The 20,969-nt window shown below is 35.0% G+C and overlaps 1 protein-coding gene across 1 annotated transcript in view; it reads left to right on the forward strand.

Annotated features, from left to right (window-relative positions):
• Nucleotides 1-20,969, forward strand: part of GPATCH2 (G-patch domain containing 2) — a 118,057-nt gene that overhangs the window by 77,360 nt on the left and 19,728 nt on the right. Inside the window, exons 6-8 of the mRNA XM_005416150.2 lie at nucleotides 5,545-5,609; nucleotides 8,255-8,294; nucleotides 11,036-11,106. Of these exons, the coding sequence (XP_005416207.2) occupies nucleotides 5,545-5,609; nucleotides 8,255-8,294; nucleotides 11,036-11,106 (176 nt within the window). The remainder of the gene's footprint in view (nucleotides 1-5,544; nucleotides 5,610-8,254; nucleotides 8,295-11,035; nucleotides 11,107-20,969) is intronic.

Raw genomic sequence — 20,969 nt, forward strand, 5'->3', positions numbered from 1 at the left:
ACTCTGCCTATTCTATAGTGCGTAAAAACTGGTCCGTTTGACAAAGATTCAGGACAAAACATGGTGTGTGATATTTTCTGTTAATGTAACAATTTAAAACAAACAGAAAACGTTACACCCAGGCCAGTCTATTTTTTTAAGTACTTTTTTTTGTTTAATACTTACATTTATTTAACTTCAAATTCAGGTTTTGTCTTAAAATTAGCAGAGAAAAGCTGTGAAATAGCAAAAGTTTACAAAGAAATTCTGTTCTTTGCTTTTATACATGGGATTTAAATTTCCCATTTTTCTCTGAAGTAGCTAGGTTCAATAGTAGAGTTTTCTTCTTTTAGTCTCTAATATTCTCATGATATTCCTTTCCATCTTTTAATCATTCAGTTGAAAGCTGTATATCAAGAGGTAGAGGCAGTTTGATCAGTTGTGTGAAAAGAAATGTAGAGAAAACTCTACATTTTGAGCCCTTCAGCAAGATTGTACTTTCAGAAGGAATAACAGTGTAATGGTAATGTCAAGGATTATAGCAATGTTCAGTGATGTATACTGTGAAAGCTATTTTTGTTTTCATCATTTTCTATATTGCTCCAAGTCAAATGTGCATCTATATTTTTTAAATACGTATTTTAAATCCAGAGCTTTGTTTAGTGCATGTACTTTCCAAGTTCCTAGTGGAGAAGGGTTAAAAAAAGAGTAATACTAAATAGGTGCTGAAAATAGTAAGGTATTGCTTTTAATCAGTGTAATAAAATGGGGAGAATAGGTTTTACTCTATTTTTCCCTTGATATAGTTTGATTTAATTTCCTATAAAGTGACAGTTGCCAATCTGTGAATTATGAATTTGACATTGTCATGCTGTAATTTCCTGCAAAATCTCATTCTCCAGGATTTGATTTTAGTTGCATTTCATTTTGGAAAACAACTTCTTTGCAGAAAATCCTGCCTGAGAAAATCAGGTTTGCTATGGAACTTTTTAAGCTGTAGTTGATCATAGCAGTTAATTTACAGAGCAGAAAAAGCAACTTGTTCTTTCATTTAGGACAGCAGCGAGCTTATTTGTGTAATTAGTGTCCAGAAAAACTTTACTGAAATTTTACTGGTTTTACCTGCTATGAATGTGACATATTGTGGCAACTAAGCTAAGCTTTCAAGTCAAATACTTTCATAATTATTTATGTGGCTTTTTAAAGCACATCATAGACTCATTCAGATTAGAAAGGACCTGTAAGAAAGATCGAGTCCAGCCATAAGCCCAGCGCTGCCAAGTCCACCAAATCATGGCCAGGAAATCAACATCCTGTAAAAAATGAGCTCAGTAGTATCTTTTCATTGCCCATGCTATGGATTGCTTGGCATAAAATCTAATTCAAAAGACAAAAATACCACTTTCAGTGTTTAAAAACTATTTAATCTGTAATAAACTTAGTTTTTAAGTAATGGAAAATATATCTCAGGATCAATTATAAATAGGACATAGTCTGTGTTTTTTCAAAAATATTATGCACTAAGATAAACATAAATTGTGAACAGGGAATGTATTTGCTCACTTGATTGTGTGGCAACATGGGAAAAAATAAGGGACAAGAATGGATGAGCATGCTTATTAGGGTTGTTTATACTATTTAAAATACTAAGAAAATACTGAGTCTTGAACACATCCACCTTGGGAGCTTTGTATCATAGATGTCTTTAAAAAATAATTCATGACTTTTCATGGGCTATTCAGTAACTGAACATTAAAATATACTTCAAATGAAAAGCAGAATTGTTAAGTGACAGTGTAGCATTTTTGTTGTGCAGTAATGTGTTGTGGATTTTTCTTGGTGCATGGTAGTAATTTTTCTTTAAACTACAGCACGTGTAAATTAAAATAGCACTTCCGTATTTAATTAGGAGATGCATAAATTGATTCTTTTTTTATTTCTCCAATCTTTGACACCCTTTAGCCTGTTCATATAAAGTAAGTGGTGGTGTTCAAGCACCCTGTGACTGAGCTGTGGGCGATTGGCTCCCTGTCCCTCAGTGGTGTGAGCCACTCAGAAGGGGGGATGATCTCTTAGGATCCAGCGCTGGGTGCAGTTCTGTGCTCCACAGTTGAAGAAGGATGTGAGGGTCCTTGAATGTGTCCAGAGGAGAGAACAAGGCTATTGACAGCACTGGGAGGCACGTCCTGTGAGCTGTGGCTGAGGGCTCCAGACTTGTCTAGATTGGAAGAAATGGGACTGAGGGGTGACCTCTTACAGCTTCCCGAGGAGGGGAAGTATTGATGGTCTGATCTCTTATCCCTGGGACCCAGTGATACAATGTGTGGGAATGGTGCAGAGCTGCTCCAGGGGAGGTTCAGACTGGACATCAGGAAGCATTTCTTTACCAAGGGTGTGTTCAGACACTAAAGCAGGATTCTGAGAGACGTGGCTGATGCCCCAAACTGGTCGGTGTTTTTGGACAATGCCCTTAACAGAGCACTCTAAATTGGTCAGCCTTGAATTGGTCAAGATGTTCACTGTAAGTCCCTTCCAGCCAAAATGCTCCATTCTCTATTATTGGCATTTTAAAATGACAGTTGAGGTGCTTAATATTATTTTAGCCAGAGTGAAATCCTCTAACTTTCTTGTTCTTTTTCTGTTTAATGCCACCATCTTTCCTTATGTCATTTCTGAAGTTTGTCACATGTAATATCTTGCAGGGGAGGATCAGGTTGCATATTAGGAAAAATTCCCTCTCTGATAGTGAGGTTAAGAATTAGAGCAGGCTGCCCAAGAAAATGGTGGAATTGCCATCCTGGGAGGTGTTCAAAGAGTGAACAAACGTGTCACTTCTTGATACGGCTTAGTGGGCATGGTGGTACTTTGTTGAAGGTTCGACTTGATGGTCCTGGGGGCCTTTTCCAACTGTGATTTTGGGCAGCAGTAGATGGTGTTGCGTATTCTGAGGCAGAACCCCTTAGTGCTGTATACTTTTTCCTTTTTCTGTATCCATTAGTTTAGGTCATAATTTCTCAGACAAAGAAATCTTTGCATATCAGGAGTACTTTGTCTCTGAGTTGGAGTACCTGTGTCTCAGGGATTCTATGAACAGGATGTAGCCATCACCTTGTCATCTGATTCAAGCAGTGGTGAAAGGACTTGCAGCCAGAAGAGAATAAAAGTTTCAAAAATGACCCTGAACTTTATTAATATTGAAGATTTTTGTAATGGTGAGGTAGCAGATAAACATGGGCAATGAGGTTTGGTTTAGCTTTTTATACCCTCGGTTCATTTTGCAAACAGGAATTAATTTGCATTAACGTATTGGGAATCTTAGAGTAATTAGCAGCAAGTTTTTTGCAAAGGTCTGTATGTGTGTACCTTGTGAGTTTAGTTTTACAAACATTCTGTGGCTGTGTGGTAGCTGAAGCCGTCTGGGGTGTGCAGGAGAAACCTGAACACTGTACTTTGTGATCACTTGTGACTGTATTCCAAGCAAGTTCATATTCTCATATAAATTGGTAGAAAAACCTACTTCTGTGGTTTCTGTATTATTTTAAAACTGGCAATTTATCAAGTGAATTTTCTTGAAATTTCCATGCTTATTAAATTTCAGATTATGTATTTTGAGTAAGCTGGAAACTTAAACTTGTTTCCATAAGTATGGCTGCAGGTAAACAACCAATTTTAGTCCAGAAAATAGCTTTTGCTTCTGTCAACATGTTGTTTATTTTCTCCCTGAGATAAAAAGTTCAGTTTTCTGATATTTGTACCAAGATAAAGTCTGTAAACAAGATTAATATAGTGTGGAAAAGGTTGTCAGCAGCCCTGGCAAAGGAAATAAGTTGCCTGTACACAGAACATACTGTAAACTGAATAAAAGTGTCAGGTCCACCATGAGATAATGTGATCATGAACCTCTAACAAAGCATGACATAGGCACAGTCCGCTTTTCTTATAGCCACAGTGTAGAAAATGGATTACTGTGTTCCAGGGATACCCACTGGAATAGCATGAAAACCTCATTTTGAGATTAATGCAGGATACAACTCTCAAGAGCTGAGCTGCTTGCTTACCTGTAGTTTTAAAGTAACAGTTTAGTTATCAATCTTAAAATTTGGAAATTACATATTAAAATACTGGCTTATATTTCCAGGTATGTCTTTGTGAATGGCCATTTCTCAGTTTTAGAATTAGATGAACTATGACATTGAAACAGTAGCATTTGGTCCGTGTTTTATTATCATCCCATGGCTGTGTAAGGCCTTGATCAGTCTAGTAAAACAGTAAATTCCAAAAAGGAATAAAGCAGTAGGTGCTGCTCTCCTATGTAGCTGTCGTGATTTCCTCTACTATGATTTGTATGTTTGCATAGATTTTTCAGAGGTAAGGTATTACCAATGCTTTTTTATCCCCCTCAGCCAGAAAAGTGACAGCACTTTATTGTTTCTCAATTCACCCCAGAGTGACATCATTCTTCAGGTCAAAGAAGCAGATTTTGGTCAAATACTTTAACCATGTGGAACTCTCAAATTATTCAGTAAGCATTCTTTGAAAGTCTTCCAGACTTGGAGCTCTGACTGCCCTGCCTTTTCTCCATTACAACAACAGATTAATAGGGAGGTTTTACTTAAGGAGTTGAGCTCATTGTTCTTATAATAATGAGTGGGCTGCTTTTATCCATGAATCTCCAGCTTATGTACTTCTGGCAAGCCTGAGCCGTATAAATGTGTTACCATTGAGTTTTTGTGGTCTCCTGTCAAAGCTGCAAGAACATCTGACTTCATTCCCTCCTCTGGTTATCTCCTGACTATAAATTATCTCCAAGGAATAGAAAGTTAGCTGCTTCATTCTTTCCGTCAGGAATAGTTTGCCTTCTACTATGGTTCCTTGAGCATGTATATCATGAGTTGTCTCTTATTCTTCTGCTTTTACTTATCTACATATGCACATGAATTAAGCATTTTGCAAAAATAAAAGCTAAGATGTTTGAATCCTTTCTTGAGCAATATCAGTATGTCATCACCTGCAAAAGTCTGCACGTGCTCTTGTGCATTCTGAAGATCATTCTTCAGTTGAGGATATCACATATTTCAGGTTACAGTATGTATAAAACACTAGACAAGGACTACAGTACTGTTTGGTAAAAATCATGTACCTTTGCTTTCTATCCCATGTACACTTGAATTTCAAAAGCTTTGTGTTGGGAGGGTTGTTTTTTTAATAAATTTATTGCTGTATGAGCCATATTTGCTATGATTTTCAAAACATCTAACTTTCCTTTTTTGCAGGTAAAATGGACTTTACAGAAAAAAGCTTAAGTCCTTGAAATCTGTAAATGTCTTTATGTCTGACATCCAATCAAAATTGTTCATGAAGGGTTTTCCTTAATCTCATATAGCACTTTCTGCACTCAGACTTTACTGAAAAATTGCAGATATTGCTGATTGCATTTACTGTATCTAGTATACTGTCTCTATTTTGTATTTAATGTTCTTGATGTATTTTCTTAATAAGCAGTCATTTTGTGCATATGCTGCCCCATTATTCAAAGACTTCTTTTTTCCTTCATGTTTCCATTAGATAACTCCAGGAGCAGGAGGTAGCAGGAAAACAGTTCACTTGTCCCAGGATTCTCTTCACCATGAGTGAGTATCAGTGATGAGATTTATAATTTTTTTGTTATTATTAGCTTTACAATGGTACCTCTGCCCCAAAGCCGCATTTTACAACGGCACAAACATCTCTTGTGATGAGAGCCTCAGCTCACTTATGTGATGGTCTTTATTTAATAAGAATACTTACAATCCTTTATAGTTAATTTTTTATGTTTCTTAAGGAAACATGAAAATCAGTGCTTTGTAAGTATGTTTTTATTAACTTCCTAAATATCCTTTCCTAAAATACAAACTTGTTTAAGGCCGGATAGCAAAAATGGGATGTATGAAAATACATAAGCATCACATCTTCTAGTCTTTCATGTGAGGAAGAAGTTTATCATAATTTTCACAATAAGATATTGAATTAATTGTTTAAATACCTGTAAATAGGGAGTGTAATTCACTTTGTTTAGTTACTCTAGTGTGTCATTATTGTAAACTCTCATTCTCTTCAGCTGACAATACTTAACAGCATTATTTATTGGTTACATCTTTTGAATACTTTGAGGATTATATTTTCCTTTATTTTTCAAATCAAAACTCTAAAACACAGAAATACATAATGAGGAAATAGTATACTTGGAGATACATTTATGTGTTCTAACTGCTACTAAATATATCATCCACCGTTTAAAACCAAACTTGCCAAAGCAGAGACATTACAGACATCAGCTCCCCAGTACCAACCGTTTTACATGACTGATCCACCTCTGTTTCATCTCATAACTTGATAAAGTGTGTGTAAATTCAAGAGGTTTTGATTTCATAAGTTATTCCTACCATAACTTTTTATTACCAAGTAATAATTCAGTTGGGCTTTACTTTTGCTTATTTTAAAAGAAACAAGCAGACAAATAATATTGTAATTAAGGGAATGGGCAAAAAGTTTAAAATCAGTCAGTGTGATGTATCACTTTCCCATTAAAAAAGGTCTTTTTTTTTTGAAGGGTTTTTAATATCTAAATATGAGGTATATTCCAATTACTTTGGTGTACTTTTTCACTAGAAATATGCTTTTACTGATCATTTAGTCTGTAATCAACTGGTTTGGCACAATCCACAAGAGTTTATGTGGAGGATACCCCAGTTTGCTGCTCCTCCTTTGCTGTTCACACTGGTCGGAGACAAGAAAAACATCTATGTAGAATTTAAATCTAACTCATTATATTTCTGATTTTCATCGGCCCCTGGACAATTGTGACCTTATTTGTTGAATCACTTGCAAATGTGATGTTTTTACTTTCCATCCACTACCAGCATCAAAGTTGTGTGTATACAGAATCTCCCAGTTTTCACCAGATTTTGAACTAATGAATGCAGTTGATGAATGTTTTGTGTCCAAAATATATAGATGTCTACTTTGTCTCAAGGTATACTTTTGACTTTATTGCTGTAATTCCTTTTTTATTTCCAACTCCTTTTCCTTAATCACCTTAAAAGTAGAAAAAGCAGTATGAATGTTCTGGTGACAGCTGGTCTTTTATGCAAGAGTGAGAGGGTTGACTGCTCTTTATCAAACTCTGAAAAGCTGAGTGACAAAAAGCCACAAAATTTTTAGATTTGTGACTTGAAAATAAAAGAGATTTAAACCAGACAATTCCATGGAATCTTCTCAGTATACTAATTAAAGTAAAAATTTAATTGTCATTATATGGCTGCTTAGAGGAGAAAATTGGACTAAATTATACTAAATAGAACTGTTTCAGAAGAAGCGTGGCTAGGTTAAGCTGTAATCTTTGCTTACACTTCTAGAGGAACATGCAAGCATAATAGCAGATAGTGGGGATGTCCTTTTCTGTGCAATATTTTGAAGGATGGAATTATTTTATCCTTTGACCAAAACCTATTGCTTGCTTAATACAAATAGTATGTAGATACTACATGTAACTTGAGATCCCCCTTGTCGTAGGTTTTTTTTTTCCTATCTTCTTTTCATTTTGCAAGTGTGCAGGTTTGTATGATGCTTGCTACAGTTCCATTCAGATGGTAATTCAGTTCTTTGTGACCACAGTGTGTATGTGAATCAGTATTATGCTTTTACTGCTGTTGAGGGAAGAGGCACATTGTGACAGCCCTGTGTGTCAAAATCGTACTCCAAATTTCCATCTCTGTGAAATAAGGCTGCCAGTAGTCACAGTTTTGCAGTTGTCGGGAAATGGGAAGCCGCTGGGTTTTCAGACTTGGCATTTCACTTTAGATTCAATCTCAGACCTCAGTTTGTGAAATAATACATTAACAGGTAGCAGGTAATCCAAACTACTTGAAAGTCTTTTCAGCTATAATCATTAATAAGTACCACTTCAGTACTAAATATGGAATTACTCTAATTTATGGCATGTGCATTGTAGTATATTAAAATACTATCATTTACATATTATTTTAGCTTGTTTGACAAAATATAATTACCTACAAAGCCAGCAGCTACTCAGAAGTGAAATTGGTGATGCATTCTTTCAGAACTGTTACAAACTTAGAGAGTTCAATAAAAATAGCCCATTAAAATAAACCATTGCCAAAGGCTGTATTTTCCTGGCAGGCAATGAAATACCCAAAAGCACGCACAGACTGGTCATATGACAGCATGTGCTTTGTTAGTTATATTGTTAAAACTGTCTTTTCTTTTTCTCCCACAGTCACTGGTTTAGCCCTGGGGCTAGGAAGGAACATAGCCAGGTAAGAACTGCTTTGATCAAGAACAGTTTACTTGAGATGTATAAAGAACTTTAACTACCTCTACTCCAGAGGTAGTGGGATAATATTTTAAGAAATTGTAAATAAAGGAGGTATAATTTCATATCTTCTTGGGAGCAAACATACAGCAGTGCATTTCTGAAATTCTCTTAATTAAAACTCTTTACTTAGTCACTTAATTTCACTTAAGTATTCTTGAGGTTTAAACGTTCAAGTGAAAATTCTGATTTTTTTAAAACAATATTGTCAATTGTGATATCTCCAAATGCTACCTTTTTCAAAATGCTGGAAAGCAAAACATTTTGCTCTGAAAATCAAGAAATACAGAACCAGTTACAGATGTAACTACATCTGTAACTTCTGCAGGAATTTCTTCAGTTCCATTTTTCTGCATTTCATTGGTTACAATGACTACAGCAGAAAAACTGTTAAATCTCCATCGTGGTGCAGGTACTGTTGAAAATGACCTTATCAGTTTGTCTGCTGAGCCCCTGCAGTGCAGTCCCTGGGAAATCCAAACCTAGAGATGTAGTTGCAGGAATGTGAAGCTGTAATTAATACTTGATTGGTAGCATAGCACTTAGCTTGTCTTCAGAGATGGAGGAATACCATTATGAATGGTAGAATGGTCTAAACAGAACTTACTGTCCAAAAGTATAAAATGTGAAAATAAATCTGGTTTCATTTCATAAATGTGTACTTAACTTCAGCTATTCAGTAAAAGTAGCTGAATATATCATCAATGCATTGAAATTTAACACAAACGTTCCATTCTTTAAATTGGAAAAAATCTATATAACAGTTGATTTCCTTAGATCTGTCCCAGTTTGCCGGTACTTTTGCAAATGTAAATAGATTTGAAACTTCAAAAGGAAATAAAATCTGAAGAGTCCTTGGAAGGTTAATTTTAGGATTATCCCCCATTACGAATACTTGTAGCTCCAGTAAGTCATAGTTTAAAACTTTCCTGTTCCCTCCCCTTTCTTTTGAACTCCAGAGCGAGCAATGCTGCTTACCCAAAACTGCCAGAGTAGATAAAACATAGTAGTTTTAGCTGTAAATTGTGAGATTCCAACATGTTACAATAAGCTGACTGACACTTAACCTCTAAGTAGACAGCTTTATATAATTCATATTTAACAGTCATTATTTTGAAATAATTTTCTTAGTTGAAGAAACACCTAAAAAAGAATTAGATTACTATGAATTTGAGTAATTTTTTACATCTTTATCATCTCATGTAACAGGGTTAATTGAAGTTGTACTGTTTACTTCTTTAAAAGATCCTAAGCTGAAGAATAAGGAAATTTCCACAATGAGAAGTACATACAGCAATGATTTTCAGCCTAGAAGACGAGAAATGTCTGCTTAGCTGGAATAGAATGAATTAATCAATTTTTCTCAGATAATAGTAAATTTTAGGTAATTTTGTATTTTACATGGATTTTTTCATCTTGCCTAAGAGCTGTGTTGTCAGAGGTTATTGGAAGTTAGCTGATTTTTTAATTTACAGATTAATAAGGACTTGTAAACTAAAGCTGATGTTGTGAGTTATAGATGTTACTGGTACATAAGGGGTTTGAGCTTTTTTATAAGACAGAAGAAGAAAAAAATGGTGTAATGGTGGTGTAATGTAATTTTGACAACCAATGAAATTCTAAATACTAAATTTATTTTAGTAATAAACTATTCTACTGCGTCTGAGAACTAGATAGTTGAAATGACAAGAAGCATTCCTTGTACAAGAAGGAAGCTGTAGAAAGTGGGGGGAAAATTGTTCAGTTTTTCAGACTGATAGCATTTTTTGGAGTCTGTGCTCATTTACAACATGAAGGTGTGGTTGGCCGAGTCTTGAAGTTGATCATTTCCTAACTTCCACAGGATTTTGAAGTGTCTTGCTGTGAATAATAGGTCAATTTATCTCTACTTTGTTTCTTGACAGTCTTTCATTCTATTTATTCTTCAGTATATGAGACATTTCACACAACATTTGTGGAGGTTTTATACTGTCCAGTTTTAATTTCTTTAGTACAGTATTCTGATGGTTGTTTTTTACTTAGTGCACCTTGACTCATCTGACAAACATAATGCTGGAAATAGACTTTTGAGTGTTGGAGATAATCTGAATGAAAAGTCTTATTTCTCTAAAAATAAAGGTTTGTTTCAGATGTTGAGTCATCATTTCAGTTAAACAAATCCTTCACTACTCCTACTTCCTCACTATTACAGGAAGCTTTAATACAGTGGTTTTGTTTATTCTGCAGCTTGCAAATTACTAAAGCTCCTGGGGCTTAGAAGAGTTTATAACTGTTTCATAACTGCTTAGACACAAGTGATAACTTGATTAGTTTTATGTAAATTAAGTGTCCTCCAACACTTCTAATTATACAACTTCAAAAATTTAAATTGAAATTGTGAAAATTATAAAATTTTGCACATAAGTTAATTGTAGTATTCTGAATTGCATAACTTTCTATTATGCTTTGAAAATGCTTTAATTCTTATATTTTCAATTACTTAAACATTTTAATTACTGAATAAATATATTTACATATTAACTATTATTGTAAAATTCTATTAATATTCATCTCAAAAGTCATGGGTGAAAGCTATTGACAGATTACTCAAGAGAGGAAATAACTGCATTGTCCAGATAGAAATTCTAAAGAGCAAATAAAGGCATTGTTTATGAGAGTCTTCTGAACATTTTTTTTTTTTAACAGCTTCAACTCTTGCGAGACAACCGCTCAGAGAGGGGACACAAGAAGAACAGCTCTGTAAAAACAGCCAGCAGGTAACTTAATGTGGTATTTGCCTTTAGTACAGTTTAGGAATTTGTTGATTCCTTAAATCTTTATGTAAAACTTAAACTTACTCTGTTCTTTTGGGATATTTTCAAAGATGTTCTGGGGTTTTTTGTGACCTTCTTTCATGAATTTTTGCATGGCATAATCTTTGCCTTATATATATTAGACCTTTTTTGTTGACTATGCAACTGCCCTTATCAAACTTAATCTCTTTAGAACATCAGAATTAAATGGATGCCAAAGTAAGGTTTGTGCTTCTGGCATGTAAGTTAAGCACTGGAAATATATAAAATTCTATTATGCATATCTGAAATCAAGAAGATAACTCAAATGCTATAACACTTAAATTGTTCTTGTATTTTGACAATAAACATTTCATTGTGAAGACTTAATAAAAACAAATCTAATCCTATTTTCCATCTTCTTTCCTTCCTCTCAAAGACAAAAAATTCAAGACTGAATTTACTGGTCTAGGAATCTGTTTCTAGAGGGGTTTTTTTTATGTACAAGTCACCCGCTGAATCTATTCTACCAAGTAATTAATTCTAGTTTTTTTTCAAATAAGAAACTACAGAAATGTTTCTCTTGCTATGCACAACACCTTACAGAATTTTTATGTTGTCCTGTAAAGATGACCATGTGCTATCAAATTACTTTCATCAAAAAGTTGTAATAAATTTATATCAGTATGTAATTCTGTGGTACCACTTGAGAAAGTTTCCTGTCAGGCAGTTGAATTTCAGTATATATTTGTGGTCACCCAGACCACATTTTTTAATATTCTTACGTACTTACCTTGCTGATTACCTGGAAAAGTATGCCAATATTTTTTTAAATATACGTATTAAATAAGAATCTGTTTCATTGTATGCTAGTTCTGGTTACATGCTCTCAAACATAGGTTACAGAAGTGTCAGTCATTCATCTACAAAAATTTTGATTATCTTTGTCTGTCAAACCTTTTATTTTAAAATTCTGAAAATTTCTGCATAGGTTTTCTGTCAAGTTTACTTGTTAAATGATATTTTCACTCTGAATTTTAGAATGACTTAACTTTAGATAGAATTTTCACCATAAATGAAGTCTTGCTATCAGACTGCTTACACAAAGCTGAGAGTTTAAAGTGGGTTTAAAGTGAGCAGCAAGAAACAGATTACGTTCAGAGTCATTTTAGGATCTTTTTTATGCTGTAGCAAAAGAAAACAGTTTGAGGAATTCAGAATCATAACTTATGTGTTTGTTATCCTGACCAGTGAAGCTCTTGGGAACTGATGTTTACCACCACAAGCAGTTAGAATAGAGATTTGTAAAATGGCCTTGAAAACCTGAAGTGATCTTGAACCTCTCTTCACATTCAGTTAACAGTACCTTAATAGACTCTTATCCCAATAAATATGTGGCAGGTTAGTGTACAAGTAATAGGTGGTAAATTCAAGACAGAAGATTAACATTTTCTAATAAATATGTATATTGTTCAAGTAGAACTTAGAAAAAAATAATATTACAATGTACATAAAACCACAGTCCAGATTCATCCAAATGAGTCAAGTTATTTCGAAATAATTATTTGTGCTCTTTCAGAAAACCACAGTTCTCTCTGCTGTCGAAACTTGAAGTGACTTTACAAAAGATTTCAAACTACAAAATCTTGTTTTAATAGGCCATATGCTGTCTTAGAACCTCAAAGCATGCACTCTTGTTTACAAGATAGATAATAAAGGTATATGGACACCTGAAGCTAATTCAGATGAGTAATCCCCTTAAAAAGATGCATATGAAAAACAGTGGCTGTGACCTTATATTGCCTTACTCTTTGTTGCTAAATGCAGTGAGAAACAGTGGCAGTGGAAAAGTTTTGGACGCTCTATAAAATTATTGTACTTATCCAGAATACAGTCTAATCTGTTTTTTGCTGAATTTATCTGGGTCTTTTTTGTATGGTTTTCAGTTATCTGTATTTCTTTGTTTGCCATTCTGGAAGAGCTTCTTTCTGGTTTTCATATGTGTATTGAGATATGTACATACACACATTTTCCTTTGGTTGCCTTGACTTTTCTTACCCCTTTTGGATGGCTGAACACAGTTCTTGTGTCAGCATGTAGACAATATTTAAATATCCCTATTAGATTAGATCAGTGACTTGTGGAATAATTTATTCTGTAAATACATCAGAAAGGTGTGGAGTTCTAAATGTGGCAGTGGTCTGCAGCTGTCTCGTTGTGGTGGAATCATACTGTCTGGCTTTAATGTCTTAGGTTTCTTCTGTCAATATTAATGATAATTGTCTAATCCTGTACAAACTAACGTGAACTTTTGCTAGTGGCAAGATAATCAGTTTGTAGAGAACTGTTGATATGGCTACCAATTTACAGATGTTAAGGAGGGGGACAGTCCAGCACCATGAAACTTAGAACGAGGATAGATTATATTACACTGATACAATTCAATATATCTGTCTATTTATGCCACCTGTACAGATAGGATTTAATCTGTGAATACATACTTTTCCCATTCACTTTTAAAGTTATTAACAGTACCAAAAAATACTCTTTTAAAAGCTGCATTTCCTTCTCCTGTAGAGCCTTGAAAAAGTTCTCTGTTTACATTATCTCTCTACATTAGGATGGGAAGAGTCTCCTCCCCAAAGTAGCTACACTGCTTAAAGGTGATAGATAATTCTTCTGGCTGCTTTTTTTCACTCCCTATTCTTTTGCCAGTAAAGAAGGGTTTTTTCTGATTTTTTAAATATGCTTTGGGCAAAACCAGCCTGGTTAGCTCAACTCACCTATTTAAATTAAATTGACTGGTTTTGTACAAACCATATTAAGGCCTGCTCACATGATTTTTTCCTCCAGCAGAGCTGTGGAGATGATAATCTCCAGCAGATGTGTGATAACAAATAGCTTGGGATAGTAATGTCTTCATCTGGCGCAGTTGTTAGCAGACCAAATGTCTGTCTGTAGCCCGAGGCAGTGGGCAAACAATTGCACATGATTGAGTTGCAGGGAGTTAACAAGTTGCTGCTTGGCAGCTGAACTGCCAAAGCTGGTCATGGGCTCTTTGCCTGCTTCCCTCATGAGGTAAAATATGTTTTCTTAAGTCACTTCCTTAAAATTTTACAAAAAAAAAATTACCTAAAAACTTACCTAAAGGAGATTTTTCCATGGCTAAGAGATTCCTTTGATCAGCAATGGGGACAGTGTTGAAGGAGATTTTGCTGAACTGCTGTAACATGATTTTGAACATGTAATTTCATTGTTTACTGTGGGGGTGGACCTCCATCACACAACTATCTCCCTGTCTTTAAATACATAATGTACTTTTCCTCACAATACCCTTATGAAGAGGGGAAGTACCTTTGTCCTCATTTGACAGAATAACCAGAATACTTAACCACCTTTTGCCTTTGGTCATACAGTCGCTGTGATAACTAGGTAATTTATGCTGAAATCTGGAAGCAAGAGAATTGCAGGTTGGGAAATCCATGGACTGTGAATAAGTTACTCTCATGTAATTATTTCCTTTACATAGAGGTCTTGTGTCGTATTTCTTTTGTAGTGTGCTCCTGTTAAGTACCATGAGTTATTTCATCTTCATATTTATTTTTTCTTACTGTATTGTAACTGTAATTTGATACATGCCTGAATTGAGAAACTGAAAGGAAAATAGCACCCCAATTCTTACCATTTAGTAATTTTTTGGGGTTGAATCTTGATAATTCTGTATTGGCTTTCCACGTGCCAATGTTCCCCCAAAGACCTCTGAAAGAGGAAAAAAAAATGTACTTTTAGTTCCCGTGCAGTTCAGTCCTGGCTTGAAAGAAGGCTAAGTCATACTCATGAAAGGTTTCAAGGTGGAGTAGAATTTTACATGTCAGGTTTCACCTACCTAACTGAGGCTGTTTTAAGAATTTAATCAGTGTGTGCCAGTCCTCCAGTGATCACCTGAGCTGGCCAGAAGTCTTTGAAGTCTTCTCCTGCCATGGTGAACAGCACAGCCTGAAATTCCCCATGTGTTTTGCAACTCTCACTTTCCCTCCTTTCCCTAGTTGTTCTCAGTCCAGTTTAAATTTGTGCCTTGTGCTGATACAAGAGGATGACTCTCACGTGATTTCACTTCTTGTAACTGTTTGCTGTGAAATAGTATTTAAAGAAAGCTTGTAAGAGAAATAATTACACCAAACCTGAGGAGAGCTTTTCAAAAGTGTGTCATTGTTTTGGTTAAAATTGCAACTTTCTGTCTTTCCTGGTTTTAAAGGATTAACCCTATTTGTGTGTTTGTACAGCACTTGTTCATCTCCATCTGACGATACGGAACTTGGTACTTTTTTACACAGATGTGACAAATAACATTACAGCTGCTCTTTATTTGATCTTCTAAAGAGACAAAGATGTGCAAGGATTCTGCCTGCTCCCTCTTTCCCATCGTGTCATCTGTTGTTTGGGAAAGGTTGTTTTGGAAAGAGTCCTAATTTGCAACAGATACAAAACTATTTGTCGAGGTGCAGGTTTGCCAAAAATAAATGAAACCATTAATTACTACGTTTTTTGAGCAGCTGTTAATGGATTGGGATAAGAAAACTGTACATTAGACTACTGGTTAATTACAAGAACTGTAATTGTTTAATGTGGCTTTTGCAGAATGAAATTACAATATCAGAGGAGGTAAATTCAGCCAGTTTTTGGAAATTATACACCAAGATGTGCACATACTTACAGTGCAGAAAAGGAGAGGAATGCATAGCTGTTTTATTACGTGATTTGCTTCTGCCATTACATAAATATTATGCCTTTATATTCTCAACAAAAATACTTTAAAATAAAGTCATATTTAAACATGCCTTTTAATTGAAGTGTAAAATTATTAAAGGTAGTAAGTTAATGTCTTATAACCCCAGAGCTAATAATGCAGGAGATTCAGATACAACATTAAAATCCAAATGTGTTTACATCATTAGAAATTAACAACTAAGCAGTTTTATCTCCTCTTTGGAGTGCCATGAAGCAGTAACTGTGCTGTTATGATTGCTGCTTAATAATATTTGCAGTTCCAGATTAAATTATGTGAATGTTTGAGGACACATTGCTTCCCTCCCTTGCTGTCACCCTCAGGGACAACATTATTCCATCAGTTGGGTATTCTTCTTCCCTGGAAAGGGTAAAAGATGGTGCTGTTTCGGGAGAGGGCAATTCCTGATTGAGTTTTCTCTACCGTCGCCTTATTTTTAAGGTGCTGTAAAGATTTTCCTGTGGGAGAGGAGGACAGGGCCATGACAGTTTAACTGTTGTTTCAAAATGTAGCCAGTGTGTGATGCTTCAATTTTATGGAAATCTTTGAGCCTCAGTAGTGGTTCATGGATAGATTTCAAGTATCTATTGAATAAATGCTGATTCATCATCTAATGTCTTGAAAGTATCACCTTTTAATTTGCATAATGAGAACTTTTGTAAAAATAGCAGAAATTTTGAACTGTACTCTGTTTGCAAATACATTTTTTCATGTGATCTGAGCAGATTTTTCTCCATCTTTAACATAAAACTATTAGCTGAATTTTGTTGTTCTTGCACTAAAATCTAATTACTTTATAATAAGGTACATAAACAAGCTGCTAAATGGTACTGAAAATTTGTCATTTAAAATGGAGTCACAGGTATATGATTATGTTAACTAACAGGAAGTTATGTTTTCCTGATTTTAAAAGCATGTAAATTAAAAAGAAAAATCAGATAACCTCTAGAAATTATGTAACTCTGGATCCTTCTGATGTACTATCTGGACTGAATTTTTCATGTGAATGAACTGATAGCAAATCTCTCACTTCGAAGTGACCAAATTTTAGCACATGGTGTGCTTGTTTCTCATGTTCAGCTGCATTATGTGCTGTGTCTTGCTCTCTTGTTGCACAACTTTGTGCTCCAGAGCTCCAACTTTGTTTCTCTCATGTTACCTGTTAAAATATTAATGGCATAAGGATAAAGTTAATTTGTGCTTCAGACGTCTGAAGACCCTTCCTGCTGTGTAAGGTCTGAGGAGGAGCTGTGCACAGGGGCTTGCACTGTCATCCCACAAACTGTTTAAGCTGTGATTCAGCAGCTCTGCAGTGAAGGAGGTTGTGTTGCACTCTGGTTTTCACTCATCATTTGTCCCATCATCTCGCCCACCACAAGAAATTTGGTTTTGTCTCTCTGCATTTCTTCACAAAGGCACATGGAAGCTGGATATTGTAAGGATAAAGATGAATAGCCATGCATGAAGGAAGGGTGGGTTTCCCTCTTTCTGGTTTTATTGCGCATTAAATTCTGTAATTTTTGCATCAGGTTCCTACTAATCTCAAAAGGATCCTTGAATATCATATGTGTAAATCAGTATCCCCTGGTGCATGTTAACTAAAATTCTGAGGCATAAGCACACTGACTTCTATTTAGACTGCGATTTTGTGTAGTGAGAGAAAGAGTTTAGGAAAAAATGTAGATAGTTTGCTTCAAATTACATAAAAATTCATGTTCGTCTTCCATTTTTGTGCTACTGTGTATACAGTACACATACTTGAATTTTCTTAAAAATACATACTTGAATTTTTGGTGTTGCTTCTTATTCCTTACCTATTTTAAAAGATGTTGAACACAACACTAATGCTTGCAATAATTTAACCTAACTCTATATGGCTGTAATCCAGAACTTTAAAATGTGTATTTTTAAATCTTTCTGGAAAAATCCATTTGTTCCATACTTAGCTTATTTAGTGAATTTCATTCTTGGTAAACAAATATGTATCCAGAAATATCTGGAAGAAATAGTGTAGTTGAGTACATTAGCAAGTAATTCCATTAAAGTATCTGTTCAGATCCATGTTTACTGCTGAAGTCATAAAGATATTTTCTAAATCACTTCAGAGCTGGAGTGAGGCCCATATCTCTCAAACAGCAACAATGTTTTTGCAAGATGAAGAAGAAACCAAAGAATATTTGCTTTAGTGTCGCAGACATCCTTTTTATGAAAAATACTTTCTTAGGATTTTTCCTGCTGGAGCTGAGAAGTTTCAGCAACAAGATGTAAACAATGGTTATCTGCTGCTGTGGAATGCAACAGGTGGATCCGTGGTTGGTCTCATGTGGGTGTTTTGATTCATTGACCAGTCACGGCAGGGCTGGCTCTCTTTTTTGGTCCAAGCCAGCTGCTTTTGTTGTCATTCTTTTCTTTTCTATTCTTAGCTTAGCCTTCTGAGGAAACCTTTCCTTCTATTTCTTTTTAGTATAGTTGTAATGTAATATATATATATCATGAAATCATAAATCAAGCCTTCTGAACATGGAGTCAACATTCTCATCTCTTCCCTCAATCAAGAACCCTTGTGACCACTGTCACATTTTAGAATGTGTGAAACAATAATGTCCTGTAACAGGTTGGCCTTCTATTACTGCGTCCTATTTTCAAACCACATTTCACCATTGCATGAATATGAGCATTATTGTTATAATGTATTTCTTCACACAAAACAATAATGGAACTTGTCATCAAAAATATTTAGAAATATTCTAAATTAATATGAAATTTATATTCTGAGCTAGTGTAAATATTAATATCCTGTATTGAAAATGTGAAATCATGTCATTTGTTGAAGAAAACTGAAAGTTTTTGCTATCTAATTCTTGACAGAAATGTATTTTTGGGGTTTAGTCTTTCACTGTTCCTTGGTGACTTGTTTGTACACCAAGATACTGGTTTGGATTTGCCTTTGTGTAATTCATATACTTTTGATCAATTCCAACTCATGCCCAATTATATTACACTAAATTAACATAATTCAACAGATGTTGATATTTAAATGTTTTCTGGCATTCACATCTTGGACAGCTGTCTTTGAGCTTGGGGAAAAGGCAAACATTTAGAGTTAAATGCTGAACATATGTTTAAATTACTAATTAGAACCAAGAAAAAACAATGCATTATCCTTTCTGAGGGCAGTAGGCCTCTACTACTGAACTATATTTTTAGGGTCTCTTTTCACAAATAAAGTGCTTAAGTGACTTGAGTATGGGTGTCAAATCATATGGAGTCATGCAGGTTTTTATTTTCCATCATGTGCACTAAAATTATGCCAGTGTGGAGTTGAATTGTCAATTTTTAGTGTTCAGATAAATTTTAGACAGCTCCTGTGACTGAGTGACAAAAGTGCTTCTAAAGATAACAGCTAGGAGTGTGTTAGGATATGGTATTTATTAAGCAGTGAGGTAATCTCATGGGCCAGGGAAAGATTGTATTCTAGTCATAATGGGATTGCACCAGGACCTTCAATAATACAGGTATGTCACCCTTATGCTTGAAGTTAGGTTGTGAACAGATTGAGGTTGTATGAAAGGAGTTTGATAGAGTTGCATGAGCTTATCACATCTTTTTAAGATGTAATAAAAGGGAAATAAAGTGCATAGCTCTTCTGGTTAATGTAATGGTTTTCACTCTTGCAGATGTAGGTGAAGCAATCTATTGTATAGATGATGTCATTCTTTAGACAAGTTTGAGGAAAAGCTTTACTGTTTGTAAAGGGTGAGGAGGAATCAAGTATGGAACTGATTTCACCTGAATGTTGTCTGAGAAATGTGAAAAGAAAGCAAAAGAAGGTGGGTGGACAAGGAACCATCCCTCTCTAACTATCCATGGGGACACATGCATTACTGCACATGCCACCCTTCTCTGGGTGTTCAAGTAGACACCAGGGGCTGCATTCATGTTTTGGCAAGCTGTGTACCACCAAGGAGAGAGGATATCTTTCCTTATAAATTTACTTAGCCATTGTTTTTCATATCTTTTCCTTAGAAACAAATGTGCCTTGCATATTTCAGTGTACTATTATGAAATCATCATGCATCTTTTCTGTGGCTATATTGATACACATGCCAGAGGCAAAGATTAAGTATTCATTATACCTAGATAATGCATAATAGTCTTGCCAAATTTACAGCCCCGCTTGCTTAGTACGTGTATTTGGAGTGATACATTTTAATTTAATCCATACTTCTGGAGACTCAATCAAAGAGGAATATAGAATTTTATGTTAGTCTTAATTTAATTAGGTATTAGTGTTATGAGGTGTTTAGAAAGACATATATAATAGGATTTTAATGGTGTTTACCTCTAAACTTACCATGAACTGTTCCGTTGACTCCAATGCTCTTGAAGGAATCTGTCTGCCACCTGTGGTAATTTAAGAATGATCAGTAAGAGTTAAAGTTCCTCCAGACTCCCTTATTTAAGCAGCACTAATTGATGTGTTCCACTGGCCACCAGGTATGGCAGTGTCTGTATTTTAAGCCACGTAAAAACAAAATAGGCTTTTGTGTAAGGAGGAACATTTATGTGATATTTTTGGGTAAAAGATACTTATATAAGAGGAGATTTGCTCAGGGTATTTTCATAAAGTTGAGCTATTCCACACATTCAATTTTTTAATCCTTTTATTAACTTGTTTCTCTGGGTTCCGCAGAAACAGAATTGAATCTGTTTTCTCCCCCTTAACTGCTGCTGTGAACATTGCGTCACACTCTCCCTGCTCATTTCAGCTTGTAAGAAATTGACAGATAATTTCAAGCTTAAAGTGAGTTAAGTTGTTCCTACCACATTCTCTCTGCAATAATATCCATATGAATATCTATTTTTATCTATATTTTAAGACTGAAAACTGAGAATTTCAGTTAGATTTCCCCTTCAAAGTAATTCTCTCAAGTCCCTTCTAAAATACAAACCAGTTAACTTTTTTCTTTGTGTGATGTCTTGCGAAGAAGTTTGCTTGAAAACTTTGATCAAGCTTCTCCATTAGCTGAAGCATCCAGTGGTGATATAAACTTGCAGAGTT

The sequence above is a fragment of the Geospiza fortis genome, unplaced genomic scaffold (assembly GCF_000277835.1).
Source record: "Geospiza fortis unplaced genomic scaffold, GeoFor_1.0 scaffold41, whole genome shotgun sequence".
NCBI classification, from domain to species: domain Eukaryota; kingdom Metazoa; phylum Chordata; class Aves; order Passeriformes; family Thraupidae; genus Geospiza; species Geospiza fortis.